Raw genomic sequence first — 13,634 nt, 5'->3', positions numbered from 1 at the left:
GATTCTGTGCATTATTTATTCACTCCATACTTGATGGTGGTAAGCTACGTATGGAGCCACAGCTGCCCCAGGGATAGAAAGACGAAAGTGAGGCTGCCAATATGCGCCATCCGACCACCAGCCACTCACTCAGTTGTGTAGTTGTATAAATCTACTAAAATCTACTAAAAAGCTTGGGATGAAGAAAGAAATGAAAAGAGTTTTAATAGATCCATAACGGATGAATATGAATTTAAATGATTTAGTTTTAAATAAATTAACATAAAACAAAATGTATATATGTTGGAATATTGAAATTTATGTTCAATGCAATGCAAATTTCTCTTCTGTTTGACACTTGACTTAAATGTTAGGCATAAGTTTTCACGTCAGCCTAAACACTGTTGTACACAAATAATAGTTTTTTATTTTATTATTTTTTTAATTTTAAAACAGCCAGAGGTGATACCTGGCACGAGGCCTTCCAACATAGCACATTGCTGTAGCAAACAGAACCAGACAAACTCACGGGAAAAAATTCAACAAAAGGAGACAAGACAATAATATAAGACAAACAAAACAGAGATTAAATAAATGCAAAATGACGGCACAGACAATGACAAAAAGAGGAGAAAGGCATTAAATAGTTTTAAGTATATAGATAATGAGTAACTAAGGATGTGTCACATAGAGCGAGTGTACCTTGAGCACATATAATTAACTCCCATCTGAACGGATCCCATTTTCTCCAGTTTGGCTTTACCCTAATCAAAAAGCTTCTTGGGGAAAAAAGCACCAAAACAGCCACAAAAAAATAGTAGAAAGCAAGGATGTAAACGCAACAAAAAAGTGACAAAAATGCAACAAAAAAGTGACAAAAATTCAACAAAAATGTGATAAAAACTCAAACAAAAAGTGACAAAAATGTGATAAAAAAGTGACAAAAATTCAACAAAAAAGTGACAAAAATTCAACCAAAATTCAACCAAAAAGTGACAAAAATGTGACAAAAAATGCGACAAAAATTCAACAAAAAAGTGACAAAAATGTGACAAAAAATGTGATGAAAACTCAAACAAAAAGTGACAAAAATTCAACAAAAAAGTGACAAAAAAGTGACAAAAATGTGACAAAAAAGTTACAAAAATTCAACAAAAATCGACAAAAATGTGACAAAAAAGTGACAAAAATGTGACAAAAATTCAACAAAAAAGTGACAAAAATTCAATTTTGATTTGATTTCTTTTTTTTTTTTTATTGACAAAAATGAAGCTTCTAGAGCAGAATTCCACCCCATATGACATTAGAGCTGCTGCAAAGATTATGTAAAAAGTTCGTTATATATATTTAGTATTTTGATTGAGTTCTTATTCCAACCTTTGTTTAGAGATCTTATATATATATATTTCAATTTCATTTAAGAATATTTTAAGGAGGGGATAACTATAGTTTTCACTAAATTGTACTTTATGAATATGTAATTTACCTAAAACAATAAATAAGTTCACCATTTTTTTTTTTCCAATTGGGGTGGTTATAATAGGCTATTATATTTTGGTAATTCAATTTAATATTAAATGATGTTTTCTGTCGCACGTATTTCCATACTCCATAATATCTCCCCACATTCTCAAACAAATCTTCGATGAAATTTTTTTTTTTATCAACCCATTTCTTAAAGCAGTTCTAAGTAACTCTTCCCCCTAGAGGCCATAAGCGCAACTGCAGGTGTAGAAGCAAGTTACGATTTTTTAATTTATTAATTGTCTTGGAGAGTAAACACTACGCTGACAGGAAAGGCGAAGGAAGAGAGGGTTACTGTGCATCCAATTATACAATGGAAATATTATTTTTTTCACTCAAACTTGGCTGTAAATACTGTTTAAAGTGACGTTAGCCCGCAGTTAGCTTCTTCTTCGTGATTCCATTAGTGTGTATTGGTGACTCCGGTCCGGTGGCAGTCAAGTTGCAAACATGGTTTTCTGTCCAGAGACACCAGGGGGAGATGAAAGACCCTCCAATCATCCCATAAACACTTGTATTCCCCCCACAGGGACGACGGAAAGGATTTATTAAGGTAAACACGTTACTTAGTACTGCTTTAATATACAGTGATTTATTCCGTTTTAATATATATTCATTGTTCCACATTAGGCTTTTATGGGGGGAGAAATGATGCGTATGACACAGCTTCCATGCCAGCAAAGCCTGTTGGTAAAAAGTAGACAATTTTAGCGGCAGATTAGTTAGATTATAATTACATTTTAACAAAAACTGTAAACCCCCGACTTGCTTAAAGATGTTGATGGGGATAAGATACCATAAAGAGTCGGAATTTCTAAGACATGCTTCGATCCATTTGATCTTAAAAGTATTGTTTAAATCTATAAAGTTCAGCAGCTCATGACCTCCTGCACCCTTGGGCTGTGCTAATATAGATTTTTTAAGTTGTCGACCTTTCCATGCAAAATCTATGAACAGGTTATTCATATCTTTGCACGTAGCTTCACTGACCTCTAGGGACAGTGCAGGATTACACGAATAATAGGTTCACGATTTAGAATGTGATGAGGTCATAATGTCAGGTGGAGGGCGGGGCCAATACAACTATGGGAGGAATACAGTTTTTGTAAGAAATCTCAAACGAAAATTGTGAAATGTTTTTCCTCATCAGTGTTTGATCGTGATTGGATTCATAAACCTGTGATGATATTTTTATGTCTGAAAGTCCTTTCTATTGGACAACATCACGCTCATGTTGTTGAATATTGTCTCCACTTTTGGACGCCTTTCAGAGAAAATAATTGGACATTAGTTCATATGTGTGGACAGAAGAGACAATGAACTTTAAGACAGTCATTGAATTTTCAGTTGCTCCACCTCAATTTTAACCCCTTAACTCCCACCTGAACCGAGCACATTGTCTCCAGTTTGGCTTTTACCCCAGTCCAAAAGCTTCTGGAAAAAAGCTGTGAAAATAGCAACAAAACTGAGACGAAAACAATTATGGAAATGTGACAAAAAGTGAGAAAACATTGACAAAAAAGTGACGAAAAATTGATAAAAAAGTGACCAAAATTTTTTTTTAAATGTGATTAAAAAAAAGACGAAAAAACGACAAAAATCAGATTAAAAAAAGATGAAAAAATGACAAAAATGTGACACAAAATGACAAAAAAAATGACAAAAAAGAGAATGAGTTGAACACCCAACAAAAAAATGATGGAAAAAAATCTGATGACGTAAGAAAAAGATCCTCTCGGTTCAGGCGGGAGTTAAGAGGTTAAACTATGGGCTCTTTAGAACGTTGTGATGTCACGTGAACGCCACCTATTGGAAATGTTTAATGTTTAAAGGAATGAAGTGACCGAATAAACTACTACTACTGCTCACTACATTAACCCAGTTTTTGTGATGACAAACTTTATTAAACATAAGTCATATAAAGTGATGAGTGTCAGCTGTGGATCTGAGTGCGGACAGACCACACAGTGCAATAGAGCAGATTACAGTGTGAGTCATTACGTCTTTATCGTTCATGAGTCTGACGGCGGAGGGGAAAAAACTGTTCAAGTGGCGAGATCTGTGGGTCTTGATGGACCGTAGCCTCCTGCCTGAGGGGAGGGGGGTGAATAGTCCGTGTCCAGGGTGAGAAGGGTCAGCAGTGATCCGACCCACAGGCCTCCGGGTCCTGGAGGTGAACAGAACTGGGAGAGATGGAGCTCAAAGTCAATCACCTTCTCAGCAACAGCACAATGCGGTGATGGAGGAGAGGATGGACCACACGGTGATGGAGGAGGAGTGGATGGACCACACGGTGATGGAGGAGGAGAGGATGGACCACACGGTGATGGAGGAGGAGAGGATGGACCACATGGTGATGGAGGAGAGGATGGACCACATGGTGATGGAGGAGAGGATGGACCACACGGTGATGGAGGAGGAGAGGATGGACCACACGGTTAATGACCTAATGTACAGTGTATCCCTAAAGTATTGACTCTTCCCACGTTTTATGTCACAGCCTCATGACAAAATTTCCCATTTCACATTAACCTACTCACAACACCCCATAATGACAAAATATTTCTTCTTTTTTTGGGGGGTAGAATGTTTTGCAAATGTATTAAATAAGACTCTGAAATATCACATGTACTTGATTCAATGAGGCAATTTCCCCCCAAAATACTTCATTTGCGTCTGAGGAGCTGCAACAAAAGTCCTGGTTAAGAACTTTTCTGACAGCAATACTTTATTTTGTACTGCTGGGTTGCAGGTGACATCACAGCATTCTAAAGGCCTATAATATTATACAGAGGTACAATTATTTCATTTTTGAGGACATTTTTGGTCTTGTGCAGAGAGATCATGGACCCAGTGACTGATATTAAAGGAATAGGCCACCGTCTTTACATACTGAGATATGCTCTTACCTCACTTTAGCCGAGTTAATATATCCCCGTCTGGTCTTTGTCCGTGCGCTCTGCCAGGCAAACGGAGCACATACGCAGCCTCTCCCACATGTCACATAGCTCCAAAAAAGCTCACGATAGAAGCTACCAAGCTCTTCCACGTGTTCCCTATTTAAATAAAGTTACGTGAAGTGTTTTCATGCGAAGTATATTTACACAGAAATGTAGCATGTCGATTTTATAAGCAGATAAAAAGGGGGACTATATTGTGAGGCGTAATGATACGAGGAGCAAAACGTCCGCGCAGTAACTCCTAAAGGTTATTGACGGAAGTGAGCGGGGGAAGTCTGGGAGAGGCTGCGTATGTGCTCCGTTTGCCTGGCAGAGCGCACGGACAAAGACCAGACGGGGATATATTAACTCGGCTAAAGTGAGGTAAGAGCATATCTCAGTATGTAAAAACGGTGGCCTATTCCTTTAATGATCATTTTTGTAATTCATAAAAATTTCTCTTTAGATACGACTTGTGAAAGTGTAATGCAGTCAATAGGGAAAACTGGCTCCGCCTCCCACTGGGTCCTGTGACATCATCACATTCTAGAACCTGAAACCCCGCCATACTGGAAAGCGCCCTGAGAAATGTTCTTACGTGAGTTTGATACGTACCTGTCTTCACCCCGTTTGGAGCCATATGAATACATTGGGAGAGGCTAAATGCTAACAACATCTTTGGTCTTTTTGCGTGACTGAGCGCACACACAAAGACCAGACAGGTACGCATCAACTCGTCAAAGCTCAGGTAAGAACATATCTCAGTATGGAAAAACGTGGCCTGTTCCTTTAATCTCTTAATCCCTACCTGAACCGAGCATAGTTTCCCCAGTTTGGTTTTACCCAAAATAGGGCTGAGCAATATGGGGGAAATAACCGTGATATATTTTTTTTTGGCTAAAAGCAAAAAAGTGGCTATAGAGCGACAATAACAGTATATAAAAAAGCGACAAAAACACACGACAGTGATGAAAACGGGACAAAAAAATACGCAAAAAGTGACAAAAATTACATTAAAAAGCAACAAAAACACGAGAAAAAAGCGATTAAAAAAGACGTAAACAATTCCAAAATGTCACAAAAATGCGGCACAAGAGCGACAATAACAAAGCGACAAAAACACAACTAAAGAGTGATGAAAAAGCAAAAAACAAACAAACAAGAAAGCAACAGAAGAGCTACAAAATGCGATAAAAAAGTGACGCCAAAAAATACGAAAACACGACAAAAACGATTAAAAAATGCGCCAAAAAAGTTATTAGTTTTGTCTTAGCTTTCAAAGTTACTCTGGCCGGTAGGCTGTAAACTCTCCAGTCAAGAAGCTTTTAGATTTGGGTAAAGCTGAGCTGGAGAAAGACGTTAAAAAGTTGACCTTTTACTATTGTGACATTTTTATTTTACTTTATTTGCGATTTCATGGACAACCTGATGGGGGCGCTTGGCTTAGCCAGCGTGACACTTCAGCGCACGAATGTAGCTCGCAGATTCGTCTTATAAAAATAATTCACAGTAATTCCCGCAGGTAGCATGTACATAACAATTAATAATATCTTTAAAAATAATGCGCAGATTTTATTTGAGTGGAGTAGTTTGTTTTGGCGGAAACAAACGTCGGTATGTTAATGGTGAAAGTGCTGCTCGGAGCTGGAAGACGACATTCCGTACACTGATGGAGAACAGGCGAGGCTTTCAGGTTCGTAACGCGATGGCGGCGCTCTCAACACTTTAACAATTTTAACCCGAAACAGCGCAAGCACACAGTGAGTGTCCCGTTTCTGGCCGCGCCGTGTACCGGAATGGCACACGCCCCGCCGCGGGCCCCCGGTTCGGCCCGTGCGCCTCTTCGTGGCGGTTTGTTTGGCGTTTGGGTCTCAGTGTTTTTGTGGCCGCTCAGACCCGTGTCCCAGGCCCTGCGCTCCAGCCGCGGGTTGTTGCTCCGGAGAGCGGGCGCTAGGTCGCTGCAAGGTGGGGGTCCCCGGCGGAGTCGGACCGGCCCCTCGGCGGACACCCGGGGGCCGCCCCGCGTGGAGCCTGCGAAACCGTTAACGTCCTAAAAGAGCGCGCTGAAGCCGCACGGAATTATTTGCCTTCATATTGTGGAGTCGGTAGCTAGCGTTAGCCCGGACCACAACTTGCCCTAGCAAAGCAGAAAACGCATGATCGCATGAACGCACGGGACTTTACTGACGCTTAAGTTTACCGGGTTTGCTTTAGTAAGTGTCCGGATCGGTGAGTGTGTGTTTTGGACGCGAATGCCGTGGTTTTATTTGCGTTTGTTGCACATTAGCCGATGCTAGCAGCGGGTTGCTAACAAACTAACGCTGTGACGTAACAGCGCTTATTGTTTTGACAGCGGCTGGAGGAGAAGCCGCTGCAGCTCCGACCGCGTTTTCCCAAACTCTGTCAGAACTAAACCCTCCGGAGGCGCCTTTAGACCCGGAGGATGTGGCGCAGTTATCCCCCGCCTTTACGCTGGGCTCGTGTAATTCATGTTTTGTTATTATGTAATAAATCTGTCCCGGAGGCGGCCGTTTTCCGGGAGTCTCGTGTCTGACGGGCTGCTGTCTCCGGTGCATTTGGGCTGAAACTGAAGTGAAAGAGCAGTGGAGTGTAAACACAGCGGTTTCATGTGGACAGACCCCCCCCCCTGCATTGATCTCACATAAATGTTGCGTTTTCACTGGTTTGCTGGTATGGCTGTAGCACACATGGTTTGTCCCGTGCATCGTTGATGATCGTTCAGCTGCTTCTGGATGTTTGGGTTAATGTTTGGTGTCGCTTTGGAGTTCAGGGCTGCAACTAACTGATTATTTTGCCATCGATTAAGAGCTAAACAGAATCTGTATAACCTTTATAACATCAAAGTGGTTTAACCCCTTAACTCCCACCTGAACCGAGCACATTTTCTCCAGTTTGGCTTTACCCCAGTCCAAAAGCTTCTGGGGAAAAAAGCTGTGAAAATAGCAACAAAACTGAGACGAAAGCAATGATGGAAATGTGACAAAAAAGTGAGAAAACATTGACAAAAAAGTGACGAAAAATTGATGAAAAAGTGGCAAAAATGTCACAAGAAATTGTCAAAAAATGGAAGAAAAAATGACAAAAATGTGACAAAAAATTACAAAAATGTGACAAAAATGTGACAAAAATATGACAAAAAATTACAAATATGACAAAAATGTGACCAAAAAATGACAAAATTTGATTAAAAAATTGACGATCAAATGACAAAAATGTGACGAAAAAATGACAAACGTACAAAAATGTGATAAAAAATTACAAAAATGTGATAAAAATTTGGAAAAAAATGTGACGCAAAAATGTGACAAAAATGAGTTGAACACCCAACAAAAAAATGATGGGAAAAAAACTCTGCTGACGTGAGGAAAAAGATCCTCTCGGTTCAGGCTGGAGTTAAGAGGTTAAAGGAACAGGCCACAGTTTTTCCAGACTGAGATATGTTCTTACCTGAGCTTAGACGAGTTGATCCGTACCTGTCTGGTCTTTGTGCCGTGGAAGAGCTTGGTCGCTTCTAACTCCACTATGTTTGGAGCCATAGGAATACACTGGGAGAGGCCAAATGCTAACAACATCTTTGGTCGTTTTGTGTAACTGAGCGCACGCACAAAGACCAGACAGGTACACATCAACTCGTCTAACCTCAGGCAAGAACACATCTCAGTCTGGAAAAACGGTGGCCTGTTCCTTTAATAGAAATGGAACCTCGAATGAATCAATGAACATAAGATACAACGTCAATAACATAAGAATAACAGCGAGAGATAGACACAGCTCTATTCCATATTTAAAGGTGCACAATGCAACTTTTAATGTGAGAACAAAGTTGATGTTGATACGTATTTGACCTTTGCTTGGTTGCACAGCGTCTTCACTTACCTTCCCGATGGCCTGTAGGACGCTCCAGGATCAATTGTTTTGTGGTTTTCACTGCTGATTGAATCGTATCCATGGTTACGTAATACATACCATCCCGAAAACTTACCAGAAACTCTAAAAATCTGAAATAAAATTGATCCTGAAGCATCATAAGAGCCATTGGGATGGACAGTAAAGGCGCTAAGCATCGCCCACACAGCTGCTGGGTCCCTGAAAGGTCAAACACGCACTAATATAAACCTTTTGTTTACGTACACTACCGCCCAATTAAGCTCTTAACTCCCGCCTGAAACGAGAGCATTTTCTCCAGTTCAGCTTTACCCAAATCCTGTAGGCCAGTGTGACACCTCATTTGAAAGCTAAGATCTACAAAACTCATCTAAATGGAGCTTTTTCCTCACGTCATCAGATTTTTTTCCATCTTTTTGTGGGGGGGTTTCAACTCATTTTGTAACTTTTTTGTCTTTTTTTTTAAATCCATTTTTTGGCTTCTTTTTTATCTTTTATATTTTTTTGGTCACATTTTTGTCACATTTTTTGTAATTTTTTGGCTTTTTTTGTCATATTTTTTGTCACATTTTTTGGTCATTTTTGGTTATTTTTTGTCTTTTTTTGTTATTTTTTGTCACATTTTTGTCATTTTTTCGTCACTTTTTTGTCCATGTTTTCTCACTTTTTTGTCACATCTTCATCATTGTTTTCATCTCAGTTCTGTCGCTATTTTCACAGCTTTTTTCCAGAAGCTTTTGGACTGGGGTAAAGCCAAAATGGAGAAAATATGCTCGGTTCAGGTGGGAGTTAAGGGGTTAAAATGTCCTTATTTTTGAAAGAAAAGCACTGATTAAAAAAAAAAAAAAAAGGATAACCTATATACCTACATATATGTGCAGAGGCTCAGTGTCCTCATGGTACATTGTGTTAAAGGGTCATTGATGATTAGAAAACCTGCGTGCGATTATGCTAGCACTGCTGAAAACTGCAGAACTGGCCTGGGTGACCATGAACTTTGGTGCTGTAGTGTAAAAAGTTGCATAGCGCTCCTTTAACCTCTTAACTCCCACCTGAACCGAGCACATTTTCTCTATTTTGGCTTTTCCCCAGTCCAAAAGCTTCTGGAAAAAAGTTGAGAAAATAGCGACAGAACTGAGACGAAAACAATGATGAAGATATGACAAAAATGGAGAAAAAAATGACAAAAAATTAGGAAAAAATGACAAAAAACTGACAAAAAATTGACAAAAAAAATATGAAAAATGCGACAAAAAAAATGACAAAAAAATTGACAAAAAATGAAAAATTTACCAGAAATTGACGAAAAAATTATGAAAATGTCACAAAAAATGACAAAAAAATGACAAAAATGCGACAAAAAATTGACAAAAAAATGATGAAAAAGTGGCAAAAATGTCACAAAAAATGGACAAAAAAAAGGACCATTTTTCTTAACAAAAATTAACAAAAAATTGTCAAAAAAATTGTGATAAAATGAACATGTGACAAAAAGTGACAAAAAATGTACTATTCACTATATCACTATATCACTAAAAAGTTGAAAAGCCCCCCAAAAAATTATGGAAAAAAAATCTGATGACGTGAGGAAAAAGATCCATTTAGATGAGTTTTGTAGATCTTAGCTTTCAAATGAGGCGTTACACTGGCCTACAGGATGTGGGTAAAGCTGAACTGGAGAAAATGCTCTCGGTTCAGGTGGGAGTTAAGAGGTTAATTTCTCACCATTGTTTTCCCTGGTGTGTCAGCGTCCGCATTGTCAGTAATATTTGGTCTCTGTGTAGTTTTAGTATGGATCCCGACACTGGGGCAGAACCCCAAAAAGCGGTCAGTTTGCAGTGGAAAAGCTACAAACTGGTCCAGGACCCCGCGATCCGCCGCGTCACTCAGAAAGTCTACAGATACGATGGGGTGCACTTCAGTGTTCCGGTGAGTGGGAAACTCTATGTTCACCATGTAAGAGAGAAATACTATGTGTTTAAACACTTCCTGTCCCGCTGCAGGACTCTGGGTTTCCTCCTGTGGGGGATCTGCGCGACCCCAGGCCTCGGCGGCTCTGGTCCCGATACACAGAGATGTCGCTGCCTGTGCCAAAGTTTAAGGTAAACCTGCAAAACTGTTTCAGTGACGGATTGAGCTGCAGTTAAAGTGGGATTTTTAGTATCCACGTCTGCCCCAGGGCCTGACTGAAGGATGGAGTCGTGAAAACCTGCTTTGTGAACCGAATCTCCACTTAAAAACATAAAGCAAACATAATTGAAATGGACAATCTGCAGGATGTGCTTTTGCAACATCCTTTTCAATTACACAAATTGTTCTGTTGATGTTGAAACGTCACATGATACATTTCAGGGCTCGAAATTGCGACAATTTTTTGTTTGTTTGTTTGTTTATTTCTATACTTTATTGTCCTCTGCATTTAACCCCTTAACTCCCACCCGAACCGAGCACATTTTCTCCAGTTTGGCTTGAAAATAGCAACAAAACTGAGACGAAAACAATGATGGGAATGCGACAAAAAAGTGACAAAAAATTGATGAAAAACTGGTAAAAATGTCACAAGAAATTGACAAAAAACGGGCGAAAAAATGACAAAAAATTGACAAAAATGTGATAAAAAATTGAAAAAAAAAAAAAAAAAAAATGTGACAAAATGTTACAAAAAAAATACAAAAATGTGGTAATAATTTGACAAAAAATGACAAAAATGTAACAAAAATGTGATTAAAAAATGATGAAGAAATGTCAAAAATATGACAAAAAATGACAAAAAATGACAAAAAAGTTACAAAAATGAGCTGACTATCCATCCTTTGATGGGAAAGAAATCTGATGACGTGAGGAAAAAGATCCTCTTGGTTCAGGCGGGAGTTAAGAGGTTAATAGGGATGTCCCGATCAGGTTTTTTGCCCCCGAGTCCGAGTCATTTGATTTTGAGAATTGCCCGATACCGAGTCCCGATCCGATACCTAGTACATTGTTTTAAAAATTAAGAAAAAAAAACTTTATTATTCAACTTGTTTTCATTCATGCTTTTGGATATAGAGAGAAACTCTGCTTTATCTGTTTTTTCTCAAGTAAGCAAGACTATTAGTCTTTACTGTGTAATATAGTTTTACACAGAGGGGTGATCTAAAATCCCATTCTTTATTAAATATGTTTGTTGATTGGCAATGAAAACAAAATCACGTGATCAGATCGAGACATCCCTAGAGGTTAACCCATCCTTCAATGGCATATGCTCCCAAATTTAAGCCTGTGCGATCTAAAAATAGAATCACTCCCATGTTTGTGACCAGCATAAATGTCGTAATGGAAGTTGTGATCTCAACCCTGCGTTTTCCGCGGCAGCTGGATGAGTTTTACGTGGGGCCCATCCCGCTCAAGGAGGTGACGTTCGCCCGACTCAACGACAACATCAAGGAGCCGTTTTTGGCCGAGATGTGCGCGAAGTTCGGAGAAGTGGAGGAGATGGAGATCCTGTTCCACCCAAAGACCCGCAAGCACCTGGGTCTGGCCCGAGTCCTGTTCACGAGCACGAGAGGAGCCAAAGACACCGTCAAACACCTGCACAACACGTCGGTCATGGGCAACATCATCCACGCACAGCTGGACATCAAAGGTACGGCAGGAGAAACAAGGACACGAGTCAGAAACCGGCATTCGAGAAACACATAGAAGATACAAGGGTAAAGAAGTGAAATTACAATAATTACAATATCATATATATATATTCAACTTAAACGGTGAAACTGACATGTGATATAGACTCATTACATGCAAAGTGAGATATGTTTAGCCTTTATTTGTTATCATTTTAGTTAGCATGGCTCAGCAAAGTAATAATCTCTTAAAATTAGAATATCTTGAAAATGGACTGTAAGCCATAATCATCACAATTATAACAAACAAAGACTCGACATGTGTCACTTTGCATGTCATGAGTCTATTTCATACAGGGGCTCGTCGTGTAATTAGAATATCATGAAAAACTTACTTCTGTAATTCGACTTAAATTGTGAAACTAACATATGGTATAGACTCGTTACATGCAAAGTGACCAGTGTGGGGCAAGTTACTGAAAAATTGTAATATATTCTATATTGGTGATTGCAGCTTTATTACTGTTCCAAAAATGTCGCTGAGTTACACTTTGAGTTATTTTTGGCAAAATCTAAACTGAAAATAGTAATAAAGCCACCGAGCAAATGTGCAGTCAGAGATTTCCTTTGCTTTCACTTTCCCCCATTCTTATGTTCGACGACATTAACTACAGACTGAATATCTAATACACCTATTTGGGGGAGTTTTAATTTTTTCTTTCATACATTAAATGCTCTTGTAGCTCAAGTTACTTGAAGTGTAATGACTAATATATTCCTGCATTTTTTGTGCAAGTTATATGTGATATTCCTTAGTTACTGAAAAAAGTAATATGTAAGGATTAAAGAACTCGGAGCCGTGCATTAGAGGTTATAATGCACGAGTCGAGAACACCACGACACAGTGGAGTGTTGTTCCTCCTGCATTATAACGTCTAACGCGGCTCCTCGTTGTTTAATCCGCTTATACCAGGGTCCCACAAGCGTAACATTTATAATAAATGTGTTTTTCATTGACTAAACTCACTAAATCTGCCAGACTACGGGACTATTTTGTGTGGGTTATTAGCCGGTCACTGAAGGCTGGTCTCAGAGCGAGTCATTCTCCGCAGCTATTACGAGGATCTCAGTCAGGCTCAACGACACAACATCAGCACAGAATCACAACACAACAGGACTAACCCGGAAACACTTTTCCCTGGAAGTAAACACCGATATGCGGCACTCGTGGGCAGGAGTTATTTCACTTTTACGCTGTTTAACCTGAAGCTAATGCTAGCTAGCTCAACCAGCTCAACTGTTTATGGAAACAGCTGCGGTGGAGTTGCTCACACCTGGGGCCCCCCCAACTCAAACTTTTATGATTGACTTTACTAATCCAGACAAATATGCTTAAACAGGGCTCAAGACTAACTTTTATTTTAGTAGCGCTGGTGCTACCAACTTTTTCATTTGGTCGCACAGACAATATTTTGGTCGCACGGACTCGAGACACAATATCAAAATTCACCATTTAAAAACAAATTTAAACAAGGACAATTATAAACATGTTCGAAATAACTTATAATTGATCCTAACAATGATTAAAATAGTGTCAAAACTTTTTAAAATTGAGTTTTTATATTAATAATAGTGATTTTATATAGTTTTATTATATATTTTTTTGCATTGTTCTGCTTTAATT

The 13,634-nt window shown here is 39.1% G+C and overlaps 1 protein-coding gene across 2 annotated transcripts in view; it reads left to right on the top strand.

Annotated features, from left to right (window-relative positions):
* Positions 1-6,027: 6,027 nt before the first annotated feature.
* The window catches only part of setd1a (SET domain containing 1A, histone lysine methyltransferase), a 48,460-nt gene continuing 40,853 nt past the window's right edge, over positions 6,028-13,634 (top strand). For both annotated transcript variants that reach the window (XM_079564318.1, XM_079564317.1), the window contains exons 1-4: positions 6,028-6,135; positions 10,133-10,277; positions 10,352-10,450; positions 11,700-11,970. In XM_079564318.1, coding sequence (XP_079420444.1) covers positions 10,140-10,277; positions 10,352-10,450; positions 11,700-11,970 — 508 coding nt within the window. In that variant the 5' untranslated portion in view covers positions 6,028-6,135; positions 10,133-10,139. The remainder of the gene's footprint in view (positions 6,136-10,132; positions 10,278-10,351; positions 10,451-11,699; positions 11,971-13,634) is intronic.

This window comes from Gobius niger (genome assembly GCF_951799975.1).
Source record: "Gobius niger genome assembly, chromosome: 10".
In the NCBI taxonomy this organism is placed as follows: Eukaryota; Metazoa; Chordata; class Actinopteri; order Gobiiformes; family Gobiidae; genus Gobius; species Gobius niger.
This window is presented reverse-complemented; position numbering and strand designations above follow the sequence as displayed.